This window comes from Rattus rattus, chromosome 8 (assembly GCF_011064425.1).
Source record: "Rattus rattus isolate New Zealand chromosome 8, Rrattus_CSIRO_v1, whole genome shotgun sequence".
NCBI classification, from domain to species: domain Eukaryota; kingdom Metazoa; phylum Chordata; class Mammalia; order Rodentia; family Muridae; genus Rattus; species Rattus rattus.
Window position 1 is genome coordinate 72,384,657 of NC_046161.1, and position 21,358 is coordinate 72,406,014.

Genomic DNA, 21,358 nt, shown 5'->3' on the forward strand with positions numbered 1-21,358 from the left:
GTGTGCTGGGGCATGACTGTAATCCCAGCACTTGGGAAGCCGAGACAGGGGGATCTCTGCATTCAGGGCCAACCTAGTCTACGTATGGAGCTCCAGGCCAGCCAAGCCTACATAGTGAGATCCTAACTCAAAAAAAAAAAAAAAAAAAAGAAAGAAAGAAAGAGAAAAGAAAAGAAAGGAAGGAAGGAAGAAGGAAGAAAAGAAGAGGGGTTGAGCATGGCGCTACACACTTTTAATCTAGTACTCAAAAGGCAGGCGGATCTTTGTGAGTTTGAGGAAAGCCTGGTCTACATAGCACATTCCAGGATGGCCAGGATTAGCTAGAGAGACCCTGTCTCAGAGAGAGAGAGAGAGAGAGAGAGAGAGAGAGAGAGGAAAAAGAAAAGAAAAATAATAATTGAATATCATTTTTTACAAGTCTTTGAATTTGAAGAATGGCATTTGTCTGCTGGGAGTCTGTAACATTAAGCTTAATTAAAGTTTAAGGCATTCAGGGCTAGACAGATTGCCCAGAAATTAAGAATACTCACTGCTTTTGTAGAGGACCCAGTTTGGTTCTCTTCCTAAGACATACAGGGATGGCTCAGAACTGCCACCAGTTCTGGGGGATGCAAGCCCTCTCTGGCCTTCTTAGGCACTTGCAAACATGTGGTGTGCATACATATAAGCAGGCCCAACACGCATACACATAAAATAAAATTAAATAAAAAATAAACAAAAGTACCCTTCTCTGTCGTGAAAGTGACTGTAAATACTTACCTTAGTCTTAGAGACCCATCTGCATCTGTCGACCAAGTGCTGGGATTAAAGCCATGCAATGCCTACCACCACGCCCAGCCATATTATATGCATTTTAAATTCATGTTCTATGCTCCCAGTTGGGCTGTTAGCCTCTGAGCAGCAGACACTGTCATACACCATGCTTATTCTTAGGGTAGAGTACATCGTAGTTGTAATAGTGAGGAAAGCATTGGCAGTCCGTGTGTGTGTGTGTGTGTGTGTGTGTGTGTGTGTGTGTGTGTCTGTCTATGTGCGTGTCTTTGTGTGTGTCTCTGTGTGTGTCTCTGTGTGTGTGTGTATGTGTGTGTGTGTCTGTGTATGTGTGTGAGTGTGTCCGTGTGTGTGTGTCCGTGTGTGTGTGTGTGTCCGTGTGTGTGTGTGTGTGTGTGTGTGTGTGTGTGTGTGTGTGTGTGTGTGTCTGTCTGTGTGTGTGGTGTGTGTGTGTGTGTGTGTGTGTGTGTGTGTGTGTGTGTGTGTGTGTGTGTGTGTGTCAGAATCGGTACTATCCGTTCATCCATGGAGTGTTCCCCTGTGGGAACTGTTGGCTCGTTTTGAGGTGCTAGTCGCTATTGATGTTTATCTGCTCTTACAAAAAGGCTTGTCTCTGCTCCTTCAGAAACTTTTCTCTAACCACACAAGACGCTTCTTTCTGGACATACATCTGGGTAATGTGACTACACAAAATGTAACTCGGTAACCTCACCAAGATAGGAGCTTCAAAGCTGGTCCTGGGATTCATGCTTCAGACAGACCACAGACTTGGAGCTAAACCTCTGCCCTCCTTGTAGAAAAGCTCTAAATCTGACTTCCTGTTTTCTGAATGAGTTTGCTGCGAAGCTGCTCACTGAGGGATACCTGTGGCATGCTTCAAGCAAACGGGTAGGAAAGATGGCTGTAGTCAGTTCGGCCAGTCAACGGCAGCCTGCGTTGTTACTCACGGGAAAGCAGGCATCCAAGCCAAGCCAAAGAAATAATCAAACATCCTGGGTTATCCTAGAAGATTGTAGCCAAAACAGTTGGGGATCGATGCCAGCAAAATGACTTAGCAAGAATTTGTCCTCTGGGGTGATTGAAAGTTCCAGAAGAGTCTTCCTCGGTCTTTACTGGTCGTGTTTCTTCTCTGTCCCAAGCTCCACCATTCCAAGTTCTGATCATTTAGGTCCTTCTGGCCTTGGATGTTACTTTAACATTTCCTTCTGCACACATTTTATTTGATTTATTTTGGTTTTTTGATTTGGGGGATTTTTGTTTGGTTAGTTTGTTGTTGTTGTTGTTGTTGTTTCTAAAGGTTTTTTGAGACAGGGTTTCTCTGTGTGGCCTTGGCTGTCCTGAAACTCACTCTGCCCAGGCCAGCCTCAAATTCAGAAATCCACCTGCCCCTGCCTCCCAAGTGCTGGAATTAAAGGTGTATGCCTTACCACCGAACAAAAAGGGTGTTCTTTTTAATGAAATTCAAAGATAGGGAAGCTTCTATGATTTATCGGTTTTGATCTCATGGCCCCATTGGGGGAGAAAAGACTTCTTAAGTAATGGATTCAAACTCTGATCATCCAGATAGGACTCCCAGTGTTTGAGTATCTTTGGATATTGAACTTGAATACAGTTACTGCTCAGGAATAGGTCAGCAATTTTGTTCACCGTTGACAGATGGTTTGTACAGCAAGTCATACATACAGAGCCACATTCAAATGAACTTTAAAAACTATGTATGCAGAATAGAAAATCAGAAACTCCTGTATCATCGTCTGAACCACGGCTGTGTCCCTCAGCTACTGCCTGGTTTCTCACCTTCATCCCTCTTCAGTTTCCCTCAGAATTTCATCCACAATGTCTTCATTCCTCCCTGGAGATTAAAGCTCACATTGTAGGAATGACCATTTTGTCTTAGGTACACAGTCTGATGAAGGTCTAGAATCAGGCTGTGCACCCCAGTCAGACTGTGCTCCCCAGTCAGGCTGTGCACCCCAGTCAGGCTGTGTACCCCAGTCAGACTGTGTACCCCACCCAGTCAGGCTGTGCACCCCAGTCAGGCTGTGCTCCCCAGTCAGGATGTGCACCCCAGTCAGGCTGTGCTCCCCAGTCAGACTGTGCTCCCCAGTCAGGCTGTGCACCCCAGTCAGGCTGTGTACCCCAGTCAGACTGTGTACCCCACCCAGTCAGGCTGTGCTCCCCAATCAGGCTGTGTACCCCAGTCAGGCTGTGCTCCCCAGTCAGGCTGTGCTCCCCAGTCAGGCCGTGCTCCCCAGTCAGGCTGTGCTCCCCAGTCAGGCTGTGCTCCTCAGTCAGGCTGTGAGCCCCATTCAGGCCGTGTGCCCCAGTCAGGCTGTGCTCCCCAGTCAGGCCGTGCTCCCCAGTCCTTTTGGCAATCTCCTGTTGAACATGTCTGCAGGCTACTACCTGGTGATCTCAGCCTTAACCAGCTGTACTCTCTAGTACTAGAAGATTTAAAACCATGGCTTTCTTTATTGGTTCCCCTCTAGATACTTGCACCACCCAAATTCCACGGTCGGGAGCTGTGAGCCTAAAATAGTCTGGGCCTATTGCCACAAAAATAGCCCTGACCTGTTGCTCTGGGCTGGGTACAGCCAGAAATACCAGCTGGCCTTCAATGCTGGCCTTCCAGCCTTCTAGTCAGCTGACCAAAGTCATCTTTCTAGAATAGTTATAGTGACCTCAGAAAAATACCATTTATTAAATTACCAATAAAATGTAGTTCATGGTGTCCTCTCAGTTCTGAGACTAGATACTGCTTTCTATGTGAGCCTAAGGATTACTTCCCTTTTAGACAGATTTATTTTTCTAACTTTGTTTTGTTTCTCACCATGTTTCAGTCTTTAAAGAAGCTCAACCATGCCAATATAGTGAAATTAAAAGAAGTTATCAGGGAGAACGACCATCTCTATTTCATCTTCGAGTACATGAAGGAAAACCTTTACCAGCTCATTAAAGAAAGGTACGGTTCGGCCACAACCTTATTCCTTTAACAGAGTGCCTTTGAGATCTATTTTTATTACTTTAAATTGTCCATGTAGGGAGTACGTGTGTGTACAGGTGCTCACAAAGGTCAGAGGTGCCAGCTCTGAGCCATTGATCCGATGAGCACCCACATGGGTGCTGGGAACTGAATTCTCAAGGGTCCTCCACCGAGAGCAGAATGTGTTCTTAACCACTGAGCCATCTCCCCAGCTCACCACATTTTTATGAGTTAACAGAGCAAAGTAGACGTGCTTTTTGTTTTATTTCAGTTTTCTGGTTCTGGCCATGCCTCTGAACTCTAATGATGAAATCTGCGGGCTAGGTGAAGGACCCAACCGCATTCCTGTGCCTGGAGCCCTGGGATAACCCCCGAGAGGCAGCTTGCTTGCTTCCCTTTTGTAGTTTTTTGAGAAGTGATCTCATTACTAGGCTGGCCTCAAAGTTGCTGTGTAGTTGAGAATGGCCTGGAACTCAATATCTATGTCAGCAGTTTTTAATCTGTGGGTCTTGACCCCTTTTATAGGGGGTCATATATCATATCCTGCATATCAGATATTATTATTTATAACAGTAGTAAAATCACAGTTATGAGGTAGCAATGAAATAAGTTTATAGTTGGGGGCGGCGGGGGACTCACAACATAAGGAACTGTATTAATGGCCGCAGCATTAGGAAGGTTGAGAACCAGTGCTGTACCAGTGCTCAGAACCTTCTGAGTCCTGAGATTACAGAGAGGCTACCATGCCCAGATTATTTTTAGATATAGTGTTAAAGGTTTCTTATTTATTATTATTATTATTATAAAAAGTTTACTCTTCTTTGTAATAGAACTGAATATACTTAGTGTTTATTATTTAGTTTCATAATACCATCAAGTGATTATTTTTCTCTGGTATTTCTTATCAAAAGATCTGGTAAAATTTTCTTCATTTTGTACTATATAACCAGAATGACACAAACACAGGAGAGTCTCTTTAATACAGAAACTTGGGTTTTTAACTTTGTTTTCTTCTGGTCCATACAGAAATAAGTTGTTTCCAGAGTCTGCAATAAGGAATATAATGTATCAGATATTGCAAGGACTGGCGTTCATTCACAAACATGGTAGGTGTTTTACAATATTGTGCTTCTGAACAGCCGTGAAACGCCATTAGGTAGGTGACATAGAAGTAGTATGTGCTCTCTGGCCATTTCTAGAAGAGACTAGAGCTGACAAGTTGATGGTGGTCTTCAGAATACGTTACCTTTAGACTTTGATTCTGGAATTTTCCTGCGTGTGTGTGTGTGTGTGTGTGTGTGTGTGTGTGTGTGTGTGTGTGTGTGTGTGTGTGTGTCTGTTCTTTGGTTTTTGTGTTAAGCTTGTTAGTCTTAGATGAATCTAAGAATTATTTCCTACTACTTACTGATGTATCAACTAGAAACACACATTGGAATTCTGAGGTCTCTGTGCTGCATCTAACCCATGCTAGCATCTCTCTAACCCATGCTAGCATCTCTCTAACCCATGCTAGCATCTCTCTAACCCATGCTAGCATCTCTCTAACCCATGCTAGCATCTCTCTAACCCATGCTAGCATCTCTCTAACTCTTGTGAGCATCCCAGTACTCTGCTGCCCATTTTCTGACATCATTTGTCTTCCAGTTTGTTTCAAAGGAGGTCAAAGTGGTTAAACTATGCAAATGGGGAAACAAAATAAGTTAAAATTTGACAAACTGATAAAGAGACAAAAGCAAACAAGGTAGGGGTGCACTGGGAGTAAGAGTCACTCCTCTGTCCCTCCCCCCCCCCCGCCCTAAGGGAGCTAGCCAGGTGTGCTCACACAGTCCTTCGGTCTCAGCACTGGGGAGGCAGAGGCAGGCAGATCTCCATGAGTTTGAGACCAGCCTGATCTACATTACAAGTTCAAGGTGAGCCAGGGCTACATAGTAAGATCTTGTCTGAAGAAGAAAAAGAAGGAGAAGGAGAAAAAAAAGAGAGGAGGGAGGAGGGAAGAAGAAAAGAAAGTCCAATATGGTGGGAATGCAGCAGGACTGTAATTAGTCACATTATGCCCCATTTTTTAAAAAATATTATTCTGAAATGTTTTCATATAATATATTTTGATTATATTCTTTCCTGTCTCCCAAGAACTCCTAAATTTTTATCACCTCCCTACCCAAATTCATGGGTTTTTTTCTCTCAAAAACGGTGGTGTCAGAAAATACTAAATCACAATCATAAACAGCACACAGAGAAGTGTGGCATCTGTTTGTGTTGTGTACCCACATCTGAGCATGAGGCCAGAGTCGGGGTGTGGTTGATGTATCTCATGTCGCTCCATTGGAGAAGACTGATGTTCTGTCTCTCTGCAGGTGTCATTTTGTTAGGGGTGGGACTGTGTGTCCACTTCCCCTTCTCTATGCTAAGATTTTGTCTGGGGTGAGTCTGCACCAGTCTTGTGCATGCTCTCACAGTCTCTGTAAGTTGATATGGTGTACATCAGCCTGGTGGTGTCTGAAGAATGATATTTCCTTAGAGTTAACCATCCCTCTCTGGCTCTTATAACCTTTCTGCCTCCTCTTCTGCATAGATCCCTGAACCTTGTGGAAAGGGGTTTGATAAAGACATCCCACTCAGGGCTGAGTGTTCCAAGGTTTCTCATTGTCTATATAATGTTCAGTTGTGGGTCTCTGTATCGTCTACTGATAAGGGGTGAGCTGCCCGCTGACCTATGAATCTATAGAAATACAGTTACAATCGTTTTGTTGCTATAGTAGCAGGTTCTTCCCTAGGGCCACTAGTTCTAGTCTCTTGGCCTCACTAATGGTGTGAAGTATGGATTCCATATCATGGAGTGGGCCTTAACTCCGGTTGTTTTAAAGTGGTTGGTTACCCCCATAACATGGTGCCACTACTGTACCAGTGTATTTTGAAGGCAGGTCGCTGTTGTAGGTTACAGAGTTTATAGAGATGAAGCTTCTAGTTGGGCACTGGCTTGATTTTTTTCCATGTTTGATGGCATAAATAAATGGTGTCTTCAGCAACAGGGTCTTATACTCTGGTTGTGTGTGTCTGGGCTGGGGGTGGGGGTGGGGAGTAAACAGTAGCATTCCAATAGCCTAATATTTGAAGGATATGTCCAGCATGCCAGCAAATTTTATTTCAGTAGAAGAAACAGGCAACAGATTTGGTTCTGAGTTTGTTGTACAAAGGAAAATGTTAAATACGATCAGTTAGAATGTGTGTAGTTTCCTTGATGTAAAAATAGACTAGTTAGCTGGGCATAGTGGTGCACAACTTTAATCCTAGCACTTGGAAGGCCAAGGCAGGTGGATATCTGTGAATTTGAGGTCAGCCTGCCCTACAGAGTGAGTTCCAGGACAGCCAGAGTAGAGTGGTTACACAGAGAAACTCTGTCTCAAAAACAACAAAAAACAAAACAAAACAAAAGACAGACTAGTTATCAAAAGAACTATTATTTTTAAATTAATACATTCATTTTACATTTATTTATCTAGCACATGTGTGTGTGTGTGTGTGTGTGTGTGTGTGTGTGTGTGTGTGTGTGTGTGTTTATGACACCTTGGGTGCAGAGGTCAGAGGGCATCTTGCAGGGGTCTTGCAATGAGTCCTCTTCCTTCCATCCTTAACATGGGTTTTGAACTCATGTCGTTAGACTTAGAAGCAAGATTTTCACCTGCTGAACCATCTTACTGGGCATAGAACTATTCTGGGCACCATGACCAGGAAGACACTTTCTCATGGGCCCTTTGGAGGGGACGGTGTGTCACATGATTTTATAGTAAACACAGCATCTGGCTGCATAGGCTGGCTTTCTGTGATATCCTTTACTGTGTAGGCCAGTCACATCTCCTGATCAGAGAAAGCAATTATGCTGTGACTCACTTCAGGGATGGTGTGGGTAATCCGCTGAGAGATTTCGAATGTCCAAAGGGAAGCAAGGCTATATGCCCTTCAGGAACTTCTCCCTTTGTGTTTTGCCTCTAACCGGAGTTTGTGAAGGGTTGGGCAGCAGTGACTATGAGGCAGAATCCTCTGGAACATTACTGGTCCCAACCACTGCAGAGGAGACAAGGTTGCATTGGTAACTTTCCCTGAATATGTAGCCAACACCTGGACATCTGTGGGGGGAAAACCAGATGTCCTCTGAGGTCATTCGAGGTCATGTTAGCATGTAGACAGTGGCTGATTTCGTATGGGCGGAAGTCTATGGACTCAGTTTATGGATGTTGTCACTGTAAACATTTCATTAAAAAAAATGTATTCATTACTCAGTGAGGAGTCTGGGTTGAAACCTTTTGGCAATTACCAGAGTGGGTAGGAAAGTGTTATGGTGTGCAACATGACACATTGTATCCATGCTGAGTACCAATTTGCTCTTTACCTTTAAGTAAAGAGCTTAGAGCACAGCTACAGAGCTTCACAGCTACAGAGTAGACGAAGTACACAGACAGGCCATCCCTTATCTTCCTCCAGCACAGGCTTTGTAACCAATGAGTGATACACAAGGCTGAGCTGACTTGTTAATCCAGCTTGGTGAGCCACTTCCAGTACAGGCGAGCTCTGACCCAACTGACTTCAGAGCACTGGCTCTTTAGAAGGGACTCCCAAGAATTCACAGTGCGTGGTCTGTAATGGTCAAACGCAGTATTTTAGGGACAAGGAGGAGAGGGTACATAAGGGTTCAAAGGAGAAAAGTAGGGAACCAAAGGAGTTCTTTCTCTGCCAGTTTATTTTCAAATGGGAAACAGTCACAGAATTTTAGTCATTTGTTCCGTAACCCGGAAGCTGAGCAAGAGGCTTCCTTTCTACGCCTTTGCATGAGGCTCAGATATCTATGGCTAGGAAGAACTCGCAGCCTTTCTCCTGAGACTCTACCTAAGGAAGTGTGTATGTACTCACAGACACAGACCACCTATGTCTGCACTTCCATACATGTTCATCCACATGTACCTATCTCCGTATGTACACACGCCCACATGCTTTTCCCCAGTACAGACCCTCTTGTCCCTCACAGGTAAACAGGGGCATGGGCATGTGTGCAGACACAAATGTCCTCAGCAAACAGGTTAGCACCCATCAGCAGCCCCTTGGGACTCTGCACTGCCATTCCTTCTCAAGCCTTAGACACTGGGAGCGTGGGCAGCGGAAGGGGAGGTTCGGCTGTGGAGGTTCAGGCCTGCGCTTTCATTACCTCACCACCTGAGATGGTCGTCCTTGACATTGTTCCCAACAGTGATATGCGTGGTTCTGGTTGGAGCCAACTCCATCTGTTACCCTTTTCATTCCTTGCCAACATCACAGATAGAAAGAATAGAGTAGCTATGCCTTTCAAAGGAGAGGAGACCGGGGCTCTGAGAGGCTCACACAGCTCTGCAGAGCAAACACTTTGTTGCTGTTGTTGTTGTTGTTGTTGTTGTTGATGATGATGATGATGATGGTGATGATGATGAGTAACTTTTTAAAAAACAGAGTATAGGGGACAAAAAAGAGGGGTGGCTTAGTGGGTAAGAGCACTTATCATCAAACCTGTCAGACTGAGTTAGAGTGAACCAGTTCCTGCAAATTGTCCTCTGACCTGCACACACACGCCTCGGTAAGATTTACACACACACACACACACACACACACACACACACAGAGCTAATACATAAATGTGCTGTTTTGTATTCTTTTGTTTGTTTGTTTTTTAACTTAGAGGGTCGGCGTGGTTGTGACTTGACTTTGGTTAAGTGCGCGTGCGCCAGGACATACGTCCGTTCCTGTGGCAGTAAAGCTGTCCGACACACTTCTTGCTCCAGTGAGTTTCAGCCCTTCCTGGTAGCTCGTTCTCACAGTGAGAAGGTGCAGCTTCCCCCGGGGAGTACTGTCCTCTGAGAGGGAAGAACAGTACAGCAGGTGGTTGCCATAGCCCTGTCTCCTGTCACTGAGTATCTTACCCCCCCATGGGGAATGAGCACGTGGCTGTGCTTGGTACTGACAGAGCCATGTCAGAGCACGTATCCCTCCCAGGAATATAATCCAGATCGTATTCCCGCTGACCCACCTTACGGCTCTCAGGGTACACATGGAAATGGTTTTTGGTGGTGTTTTGCCCTAGAGGTGATGCTGTGTCTTTGAGACTCACCATTGTCTAAAGTGTGTGACCTTGAGGTGACCCCTTGGGTGCCTGTGCTGCTGCTCCCGTGGCCTACATTTTTTTTTCTTGATGCAAACATGATAGTTTTAGATTCGGGAAAGGAAGGAAATTGAGGAGGGAGGAAGGGAAAGAGGCTGAGAATTATCTGAAATGACTTTTACAGCAGGAAAATAGATGTGCCACATAAATTCCTAATGTTTAAATACTCCAGTCATCAGAGTCATCAATAACAGAATATGGACAGGAAAGGGCTTCCTTGAGGCTGTGTTTTCCTTTCTTCCTTGAAGTTATTTATGAAAATCTTCTGTCAGAATATAAAGGGAAGCCTTGTGTTACGCAGCAGGCAGGCAATGCCCTGAACTTAAATTAGGGCTCTGTTTCTGTGTTCTGGAAGCCGTTTTGAACTGGGAGGTTCTTACTGGGGCAGCGCTCTACTGCTGCGTGATCTCTAAATGGCACAGCTAGAAGGATTTCCATTGTCGAGTCAGGAGCCAGGAGGAAGAAGGGGGCTCATTGTTATGGGCCACACTGCACACGTCAGCAGAGCACAGACCCAGGCAGGAATCAGAGCAGAGCTCTCCTGCCAGCTTCCCACAGATGGCACGCGTCACTGGCCTCACAGGCCTTAATTCTAATCCGCAAAACAGGACACCATATATGCAAGCCACCTCGGCAGGTTGGGGGAGGTTACCAGAGAGAACTGTCTAGGAGTTGTCCTCAAAATGACCAGCTCTCACAAGGTGCTAATGTGCCAGCGCTGCCCTCTAAAAGCTCTTATAGATACAATGTGTTTTATCCTGCAACGCAAACCTGTGAGGTAGACGCTAGTCTCTATTTTACTAACGAGGAAAGTCAGGCACTAAAGGGTTAAATGACCATAGGCATCCTTGCTGAGCTGTCTCATTAAATGGTAGCATTTCACTAAAACAGATGAGGTATGGAGAAAGAAGCTGCTTAGAGGGGTAAGCGGGACATGCATGCCCTCTGTGGAACAAGGATCAAGAGCGAAAGGATACAGTGTGACTGCTGGGAAGGGTGCTCAGTGCTTAGAAGAGCTTGGCTCACAGCGGACTCAGGTGCTTGCCTGAGGACCAGGCGATGTGGCGGGATGGCCTGAGTTGGAGAAGATGAGAGTTGTTGATGTGGGTGTTCTAGATGATGCCAGAGGGGGTTTCTGGGGGGTAGGGGGAGGTTCAAAGACAGATGAGTCACTCTAAGAGAAATGCCATGTAAGTTTCTAAATAATAATTATCCAATTTGAGGAGGGAGGGGACGTTTACTAGGAGAGTCAGCATTGACATGGACTTGAAAGACTCAGAGCACAAATCAAGATGTAGGTGTCTGAGCCAAGAGGGAGAGAGTCGTGCTGGGCACTCTCAGGCTCTGACAGGTGTTTTTGGTGGGGTCGTGAGTGACTTGTTGCCCCCTTCCCATAACTCAGTTTTCCCATGCGTTGGTAAGGAAACGGTGCCTGCCGGTTCTTCTTTCACTGGAGGGCTTTTAGAGCACTTGAGTTTTTAGGTAGAGAACTGATCATCTCGCACTTTTCAAGGTCCTGGAAACGAGGTACATTGACAGCAGACAACTCTAATAGTTGCATAATTCTTCATTTGCTTCCCAGATGGGTACATGTAGTCAGCCTCCTGGGAACTGGCAGGTGTTCACAAGAGTAAAGGTCCCAAACACAGTGACTCAGTTATACCACGATTTAGAACAGGCGTCACTCATCTGGTGGGCAGATAATATATTTTTATGGGGCTCATAATAGCCATCTGTATTGGTCTATATCAGATTTTTTCTTTTATTGGAAAGGCCATTCTTGACTAATAGTGAATCACTCTTGAGTTTCTTCAGCTGACAGCCTCAAGTTTAGTTCTTATAATTATTTATATCTGGTTAACTACAAACCTGGTTAGGATTCTTGAAGAACTCTGTCTACGGGAGGCCATTAGGTCTCTGCCAGGACAGTGGCAGAATAAAGATGAAGCACTGAAATATAGTGTATGTTCTCAGTGTACACGTGCACACGCATGGACTCGTGTCGACAAATACACATATGCTGTAAAGTAGACAACTTGCTGTGATGATCTTTTGTCACACCTGACTGATCCCACTTCCTTGGGCTGTCAAAGCAGGTGGCCCTGTGTTGTGAGGGAAATACTTCTTCCTCTTACTTGTGTCCCCCTTGAATGCCTGTGATTATTTCTGTGCCTTCATCCTCATGTAGGCATGAGGTTCTAGGCTCTGATGTATTCACTTGGTCCAGCTAAGCCACTCACTGAGTCTGCAAGCTATGCATTTAGAATTTGACCAGATGCTAAACCCAGTTGTCTCCAGGACGGTGAACACAGAGGAATGTCCTTTTCTTAAAACATTGCTACTTCCCATCATGCATTGCCACGTAGTGCCTTTTCACATGTCAACACATCACACTCACTTTCTGCTACAACAGAGACAAAAGGAGTCTTGGCTCTTGCTTTCTGTAGTGCTACAGGATCGCCCGCTGTGGTGTGCATACCCAACCATGAACCCTCATCCTCAACCTGCTTCTGGGCCTGTGCACCTGTCAAGCAGTTCTCAGTTTCTGTCTTTTAGGCTGTCCTCTCTCCTGCCCTCCCTCAAGCTCTGACCTACTCTCTGGATCCTACATATTTTGTTTGCATAGATTCATCACTGCAAAGTCCTTCCTTCTTCCTACATGCCTATGTAGTTCCCTCAGGTCGATCAACAATCACACGCTACCTTGCTCTTTCTTGCATTAAGGTATTCAGAAATGTAAAGAGATGTTTTCAAGAGAGTATTAGAGCAGCAGAGAGCAGTGCAGAAGGGAGTGTGTGATTGGATCCCTTCTCTCTCCCCACAGGTTTCTTCCACCGGGACTTAAAGCCTGAGAACCTCCTCTGCATGGGACCAGAACTTGTGAAAATCGCAGACTTTGGATTGGCCCGAGAAATCCGATCAAGACCTCCATACACAGACTATGTGTCTACTAGATGGTAAATGCTTTTTCTCTCTGAATTATCTAATTGTGCCCCCCCCCAAGATACAGTTATAATGTAGCTTACGTGTAATGACATCAAGTATACTGACACACCCCTCTAACCCCAGCACCCAATGAGTTCATGGCCAGCCTGGCCGACATCATGAGTTCCAGCTTGACCAGGGCTGTATAGTAAGACCCTGTCTCAAAAACAACAACAAAAATCAAAACAACATAAACAATAAGACATTATGCTGGGGACAGTATTAATCATAAAGATAAGGATTAATTTCTCACTAAAAGGAAAAAGTAGTTCAAACCTTGCAGATATCTTGTTACTGAGTGAAGCTTAAGCTTGCTAAAAACAATTTTAAAAGAAAAACCATTGTGGTCTCTGTAGTCTAAGTAATTTTTAAAGTGTTTAGATTTATTATTTTATGTATGAGTATATGAGTGTTCTCTGTGTGTGTGTGTGTGTGTGTGTGTGTGTGTGTGTGTGTGTGTGTGTGTGTGCATGCCTGGTGCCTGTAGAGGTCGAATCCTCTGGGACTGGATTTGCAGATCGTTGTGTGCTCTCATGTAAGTGCTGGGAATTGAACCTGGTTCCTCTTCAAGAGCAGAATGTGCTCTTCATGGCTGAGACATTTCTCCAACCCTCATACAAATAATTTTTGTGTGAAAGCTTTTCTGAGGATAGAGTCCCCATATCCTCCTTCCCTGCTCCCTCTCCTTTTTCCTACTCAGTTCCTCCCTGTGTTTCTGAAGATACTACAGAGAAGATTCCTGTGTGGCGGGGAGCTGGCTGGGCCTTGGGAGTACCTCTTGTTCTCCAGGAGCACCCAAGTTGGGTCCCCCACTCTTTTCAGGCAGCTTGTAACCATTTATCACCCAGCACCAGAGGGACCCAGCGCCTCTGGCCTCATGGGCGCATACCCACACACAGAATTCTTTAAAGCCTTCAGAGGAGGTTGAAGTGGAGGAGGAGCAGGGGGTGGGGTAGAGACTTCAGTAAATGACTCTGGGGAGTGAGGCTGGTGTTTAATTGTGGGCCGCAGTCCCGTATGGGGCCAAGTAACTGAATGTGGGGTTGTGAAATATTGGGCAAAGGCGAAATGTTTCTGAATGTACAACTAAACTTAATCCAAAATCAACTATGTAACGGATTGGAGTATTTCTGCCTGGGATCCCATGTTACACACGGGACTTCACTGCAGCTTTGGTACGGAACACATGACATACATGTTTTCATGTCATGTATATGCTGTTCCCACGCACAGTGCCAGTGATCCTGCCCCAACCACTGCAGATTCAATTCAAGGCTATCGTATGTTGTAACTGCAGTGTTTTTACTGTCTGGATGATGTTTTTGCTCTTGTAGAATAACATAATGGTTTAAGTGTAGAAAACAAAGACTTTTATTTAATATTTTCCTACCATCATTCCTCAGGAAATTAGTATTAAATTAGGAACTCTTTGGATTGGATTGTGTTAGAATGTTTGATTTTTATAATTGGTGTTTGATTTGCTGGCTGAGTTTCGTTTAAAGAAGATCATTAGATGAGGCAGAAACCATGTCTCAGTGAGTAGAGTACCCACCCACCGAGCATAGAGCCCTGGGCTCAACCCCAGCACCTCATCAAACCACTGTCTATCCTGTAATCTCCACACTGATGCAGGAGAATCAGAAATCTAAGGTCATTCTTGGCTATATCCTGAGATTGAGGCCATTGTGGGCTACATAAGACCCTTTTCACCACGTTTGGTGGCACATGCCTTTAGTCTCAGCACTCAGAGACAGAGGCAGGCAGATCTCTTGAGTTGAAAGCTACCCTGGTCTATATAGCAAGTTCCAGGACAGCCAGGACTTCACAGAGAAACACTGTCTCAAGAAAAAAAACATCATTAGGTGTATGTATGAGTACACTGTCACTGTCTCCAGACCCACAAGAAAAGGTCCCATTACAGATGGTTGTGAGCCACCATGTGGTTGCTGGGAATTGAACTCAGGACCTCTGGAAGACCAGTCAGTGCTCTTAATCACTGAACTGTCTTTCCAGTCCCATAGGTGAATTTTTGCTTCCACCTTTAATAAACTGTAAGATTATATGTACACTAAAGAATGGATTAAATAAATGTGTGATTTATTACCAGTAATCTTTAAATTTTTAAAATATAAAAATTTCTGAGGTAAAAGAGTTATAAATAGAAAAGGTTGAAGAAGCCTTGAGTAGATCCCTATTTCTTTCTGCCTTCCTCCTCTCTCTTTTTCTTTCATGTGTGTAGAGTGTATGTATGTGGGGTATGTGTGTGTATACTTCATGCACATGATTGTATGGTGCTCACATGGGGTATGGGGGTCAGAGGAGGATACTGAGTGTCCTCTTTTCTTCTGCTCCCCAATGCTGGAGTTACAGGCACGGGAAGCCATGCCTGGCTCTGTACTTGGGTGCTGGGGATTTGAACTCAGTTTCTCCAGCTTGCACAGCAAGTGCTCTTACCCTGTGAGTTACCTCTGCAACCCTAAGACCATTCATTTTTATTACTGGCTATGACAGTTGCCGAGTCCTCATAAGCCCCTGTAACACATGGTATTTAGGGAAATAGATATTTTTCCAGAGAGTTTCTTGTTATTGAGTTTAATCCCTTATCAGTAGAAGCAACAGCTAGCTGTTAACTTTGTCTTTCCAGGTATAGGGCTCCAGAAGTACTCCTGAGATCTACCAACTACAGCTCCCCCATTGATGTCTGGGCCGTGGGCTGCATCATGGCAGAGGTGTACACCCTCCGGCCTCTTTTCCCTGGGGCCAGTGAAATTGACACGATTTTCAAAATTTGCCAAGTGTTGGGAACACCGAAGAAGGTAATGACTAGAACAAAGGCTCGTGAGCAAAGCCAGCGGCTTCCTGCTCTGCCTCTCCCCAGTCCCGTACAGCGCCGACACACCTGAGATTGTTCTAGAGCTTGACCATCTTCTCAGCTCAGGTTCTCCAGCAAGGCCGGCATCTCCGTTCTCTATGCTTACAGCTATGGTGTTTGTCATGGCTCTCTACTTTCTCTCTATACTGTCTCACCCTTTACACAGTCCTCCATTGTATGCCCAGCTTTGTCTACTAAGCCTTTCAAAGGCACTCTCTGTCCCCGCTGTGATGGCTTGTATGTGCTTGGGCCAGGGAGTGGCACTATTAGGAGGTGTGGCCTTGCTGGAATAGGTGTGTCGATGTGGGTGTGGCTTAAGACCCTCACTCTAGCTGCCTGGAAGTCAGTCTTCCTCTAGCAGCCTTCAGATGAAGATGTAGAACTCTCAGCTCTGCCTGCATCATGCCTGCCTGGATGCTGCCACGCTCCCACCTTGATGATAGCGGACTGGACCTCTACCTGTAAGCCAGCCCCGATTAAATGTTGTCCTTATAAGACTTGCCTTGGTCATGGTGTCTGTCCACAGCAGCCAACCCTAAGACACCCACTTCTCTCCTTTGTAACTGTTTGGGCCAGTCCCTCCTCACTCAGTCACCTCCGGCTGAGTTCACCGGAAGCACAGCGCTCACCATTTAACACGCTTCCTTCCTTCTTCCGTCCCCTATTTCTGTCTGTGATCATCATGGTCCCTAGAGGGCCAGTCTTGAGGCCGAGGGGCTTACGGCTCCTAGGCTTTTTGGGTTGGTTTGGGTTGGGTTTGGGCTTTGGTTTTGGCTTTGAGACAGGGTCTCATCATGTAGCCCAGGCTGGCCTGGAATTCACAAAGATCCACCTGCCACTGCCTCCTTTGCAGCACTGGGAGTACAGATGTGCAGCCACCATTCTCAGCTGAGGCCGCTTCTTGCAGACCCACTGTGGAGTTGAAGCTGGGCCCATGGATCTCTCGGCTTGTTTCCCACCCTCCACCCCACCTCTGTCCCTACCCCACTCCCTGCCTTCCAGGCTCTCTCACCAGCTTACCTTTCAGTCTGTGGCTAGCCTCGCCTTCCTTAAAAACAGTTCTGGTTACAATCTGACCTTCACTTGAAAGTGTTGATGCCGTCCACCCCTCAGCTCATTGCTCAGTCCTGCACACTGGCGGCTCTGTACCCTGGAATACCCCATTCTGTATGAATGAGCGTCTCCTTAGTGACCATTGATAGCCCTCTCTTCCTCCATAGGACTCCTACCGATGCTTCTCCAGTCTCCGCTGTACCTGAGTTCCATGCTGGTCGCAGATTTGTCTTGTGTCTATTTTCCCAGTTCCCAGTACCACTGCTGTTATGAATTCTGTCTTTATATCCTTTCCTCTTCCTTCTCTCTTCTTCCTCCTCCTTTTCCTCCTTCTCCTCCCCTCCCCCCACTTTTTCCTTTGTGTGTATGTGTAACTGTGTGTGGAACTAGGTATCAAACTTAGGGCCTTATACATAGTAGGCGAAGTTCCTTTTGTTTTTTGTTTTAAAGAATTATTTATTTTATGTATAGGAGCACACTGTAACTATCTTCAGACACACCAGAAGAATGCATCAGGTCCCATTACAGATGGTTGTGAGCCACCATGTGGTTGCTGGGAATTGAACTCAGGACCTCTGGAAGAGCAGTCAGTGCTCTTAACCTCTGAGCCGTCTCTCTACCCCTTGTTTTTTGTTTGTCCGTTTGTTTTTTAATTGTTTGAATGAATCATTACTCCCACCATGCTAATGATAATGTTGTCAAAGTCCTCTGGCTGGCCTCCTTCCTCTTTGTATCTATATCTACTCCTTTGTCATTTTTTATTATTACATTTTGAAAGAAATGCCCTATTTTGTCTTTTAAAGGTGGTGACATTTTTAAGGGAAGGATTTATATTGAATTATTTCTGGATATTCAACAACACTAAGCATCCTCTCAGGAACTGTCTGATTGGATGGTATTCATAGTAACTGTTAGCTCCAGGAAGAGGTCAACATTCTATTGCAGGATGCCGTACAGGACAGCAGTGTTGAAACGAGAGAACCGCATGCCTAGCTTCTCAGATTCCCCATGGTTCTTTCCAGCCTTCAGTGCCCAGACACGGGTGTGTGAAAGCATGGAGAGTGGGCGAACAGCGTTGTCTCTGGCTTCTCAGGATAAATACTTAGCCTCGTCAGACTGGTGATAACACATCGAGTTTCACAAATGTATTGGACTAGGAATCTGGCTTTTGCTTTATCTTGTCTTATCTTGTTTTCCCCTCAAAAATATATGAGCAGTGTCCAAAACCCATGTGTCAGAGAGCACAGCAGAGAAAATGCCTTGGGTTTCAATCCTCAGTCCTCCAGAAATGGACAGTCTTCCTTCCGTAAAGGTTGTAAAACAAACTAAGCTGGTGGGGATCACTGTCTTGTCACTGGTTCTCAGATTGCTCGCAGGCTCCTCTGTGTTAGAGTAGCCCTGGGCCCCATTATATACTCCTGTCTAGTGACATCAATGGAGGCACAGTTGCCTTTCTGTTATGGGCGCACGTGGAAGACCCCTGACTGCAGTCACAGTGACGGTGTGAGCACCATTTCCTGTCTTTTCCTGCAGACTGACTGGCCTGAAGGCTACCAGCTGTCAAGTGCTATGAATTTCATCTGGCCCCAGTGCATACCCAATAACTTAAAGACGCTAATTCCAAATGCTAGCAGCGAAGCAATTCAGCTCCTGAGAGACTTGCTTCAGTGGGATCCCAAGAAACGACCAACTGCTAGTCAGGTTTGCCCGTTTGTTTGTTTGTTTTGTTTTGTCTTTCTGTTCAAAGCATTTCTTAGGAAATCTATACCTAACTCTGAGTATCTCTATAAGTCATAAGTTTTTCATTTGCTAACATGTTTGAAAAAATAGTATTGACTCCTATGAACTGGAGGAATTTAAGGTGACCTGAACCTTGATGTGCACAATTAAAATAGTTAAGATTAAACTATGTTTGCTTTGAACATTAGCATATAGTTTCCATGATATATCACAATATATGATATATATGTGATCTGCAGTGAAAATGAACATAAAATTGTCAAGGAATAAAGAGTAGTTCGGAACAGAACAGAACTGTGAGCCTGTCTGCCTTTGGAGGTGTTTTAAATGTGTCCTGCATGATAGCATCATTCGGTAGTTGATTGATAAGCCTGCCTGGATTGCCGCAAAGTAACCAGACCTTGCAAACCCAGCCCCTCGTGTGCAGATAGCCTAGACAGAACAGCAGATGGACAGAGCCAGGCAGGTCACCGTAGCTAACATTTTCATGACTTTGCCTGTGCCATGGTTCGTTTTATGTGATTTCAACTTAACGAGGACTTCACGCAGTAAATATTTTTGTTTTCACTCCTGTGGGTAAGAAAGCCGCATCTTAGATAGTTTGAGTGATTTTTTTCCTAGTCACTTCTTCAGGAATTGGGATAGATAGCACAGCTGCCTATAATCCAGGAGGCAGGGCTTCTGAGGGGGGCTTCTCCCCCATCTGCCTGCCCACCCTCCCCTGGGCTACCCTGATAAATTATGAAACGTACCCAAAAGAGCTGAGGGAGAGCTGGTCACTCACCCACATCCTGGTTTTACATTAGTGCTTACACATAATAATTGTAGATGTCTATAACTCACGTTCCAGACTCACTAAGAAAATGCTATTTTCAGTGACGTCCATTAACCAATTCTGGGGAATACATACAGAATTTCATACAGTTGTAAGCTACTACACATTAAGGCGTATTCCTTGGTTAACCAGAAACTCGATTATCCATAGCAACTTGCTTCCAAAGCTTGCCTCAGTGGGACGGCTTGAGTGTGTTGTGTTGTAGTCTTGATTTGGCCTGAGTATGGCATAGATAACCACTGCCTGCTTAGCTCTTGCCGTTTGGTTGGTCGGTTGGTTTTGAGACCTCACCTGAACTTCCTGTTTAACCAAGTCTGGCCTTTGACTTCTGGTCTCCCTACCTCCAAATTCCTGAGTGCTAGGATTATAGACATGTTCCACCACTCCCAGATTCATACCGTTTGCTTTATCCAAATAATTTTAAGTATTGCAACTGATATGCAAATGTTTTGTTAGCTCAGATATGGAGAAACAGAAGGGGAGCACCAATACAAGAATTTGGTTTCTACAGCAGGTTTGGCTAAGAGCCTGTAGTGGCCACGTGAGCTCTCGTCCATTGATCACGATGGTGCTTACTGTCCCTTCTTTGCTTTTCTCCTGATGCCTCATTTGTCATTCCAGGCACTTCGATACCCTTACTTCCAGATCGGACACCCACTGGGCATCAGCACACAGGACTCAGGAAAGCCACAGAAAGATGTCCAAGACAAGACAGGCCCACCTCCTTACGTCAAGCCAGCCCCTCCTGCCCAGGCCCCAACCAAGGCGCATACACTGATTTCTTCACGACCAAACCAAGCCAGTCAACCCCATCAGCATTTTGTGTATCCCTACAAGGGCGAAGCCTCTAGGACAGAGCAGCTGAGCCACGTGCAGGAGGGCCAGCCAAACCCACCATTCTTCCCGTCCCTCCACAACAAGAATCTCCCGCCAGTAAGTGTTGAGTGTCTGCACGCACGCTTGTTTCTTCTGGCCACAGATAGTGTGTGAAATGTTTTCCCTTTCAGGTGAGGGTCACAAACATTTATCCTCACAGTACCATGGCACTGTGAGAAGGAAGGCTCGTGATCTGAGGTCTGCGTTCAGCTTCTGTCTTTCAGTACCATTGTGTATTAGCCCTCCTGCTGTTCTGATAAAACACCATGACTGAGGCAACTTAGAGAAGAAGGAGTTTATTTGGGCTCATGGCTCCAGCAGGTTAGAGCCCGCAGATCCATGGCAACAGGAGCGGGAAGCTAAGGGCTCACATCTTAAGCTGCAGACACCAAGCAGAAAGAGTACATGGCGAATGGGGCCTGGGTTTGGCAGGGCCCAGCCCCAGTGACATATTCCCTAGGCCACACCTCCTAACTCTATCCAGACTGCGCTACCAACTGGAGAGCAAGTAGTAAACGTCCCTATGGTGGACATCCTCATTCAAGCCACCACACGCTCCTGCAGTGTTGGCAAGTAGACTCTTCGGCAGCTGGGTAACCAAAAGCAAGTTATCTGGCTTCTCTGTTCCATAGTGTCTCACCTCTTATACAGAAATGATGGTAATGTCTACCTCATATAACTGTTTGGAGGACTGAATTAGTTAATACTCGAGAAGAATAGTACCTAGTGTATCCATCCTATCATCAAAACATGCATAGTGCACGAGTGTTTGTGTCACCTTGGTTTGGCCTGACTATTGGTAAACACTGCCTGCTCGCCGTTTGGTTGGTCGGTTGGCTTTGAGACCTCACCTGAACTTCCTGTTTAACCAAGTCTGGCCTGTGACTTCTGCTCTCCCTACCTCCACATTCCTGAGTGCTGGGATTATAGACATGTTTCAGCACTAGAGTGCTAGACTTGTTTGAGAAGAGGGGAGCACCCCATTAGACTGGCCTGTGAGAAAGCCTAAAGTGGATTTTCTATCAGTGCTTGATGTGGGAGGCTCAGACATCAGCTTACTGT

The 21,358-nt window shown here is 45.5% G+C and overlaps 1 protein-coding gene across 2 annotated transcripts in view; it reads left to right on the forward strand.

Moving 5' to 3' along the window:
* The window catches only part of Cilk1 (ciliogenesis associated kinase 1), a 58,391-nt gene that overhangs the window by 24,829 nt on the left and 12,204 nt on the right, over positions 1–21,358 (forward strand). For both annotated transcript variants that reach the window (XM_032911585.1, XM_032911587.1), the window contains exons 4-9: positions 3,612–3,733; positions 4,781–4,860; positions 12,760–12,892; positions 15,565–15,736; positions 18,379–18,546; positions 20,042–20,353. In XM_032911585.1, coding sequence (XP_032767476.1) covers positions 3,612–3,733; positions 4,781–4,860; positions 12,760–12,892; positions 15,565–15,736; positions 18,379–18,546; positions 20,042–20,353 — 987 coding nt within the window. The remainder of the gene's footprint in view (positions 1–3,611; positions 3,734–4,780; positions 4,861–12,759; positions 12,893–15,564; positions 15,737–18,378; positions 18,547–20,041; positions 20,354–21,358) is intronic.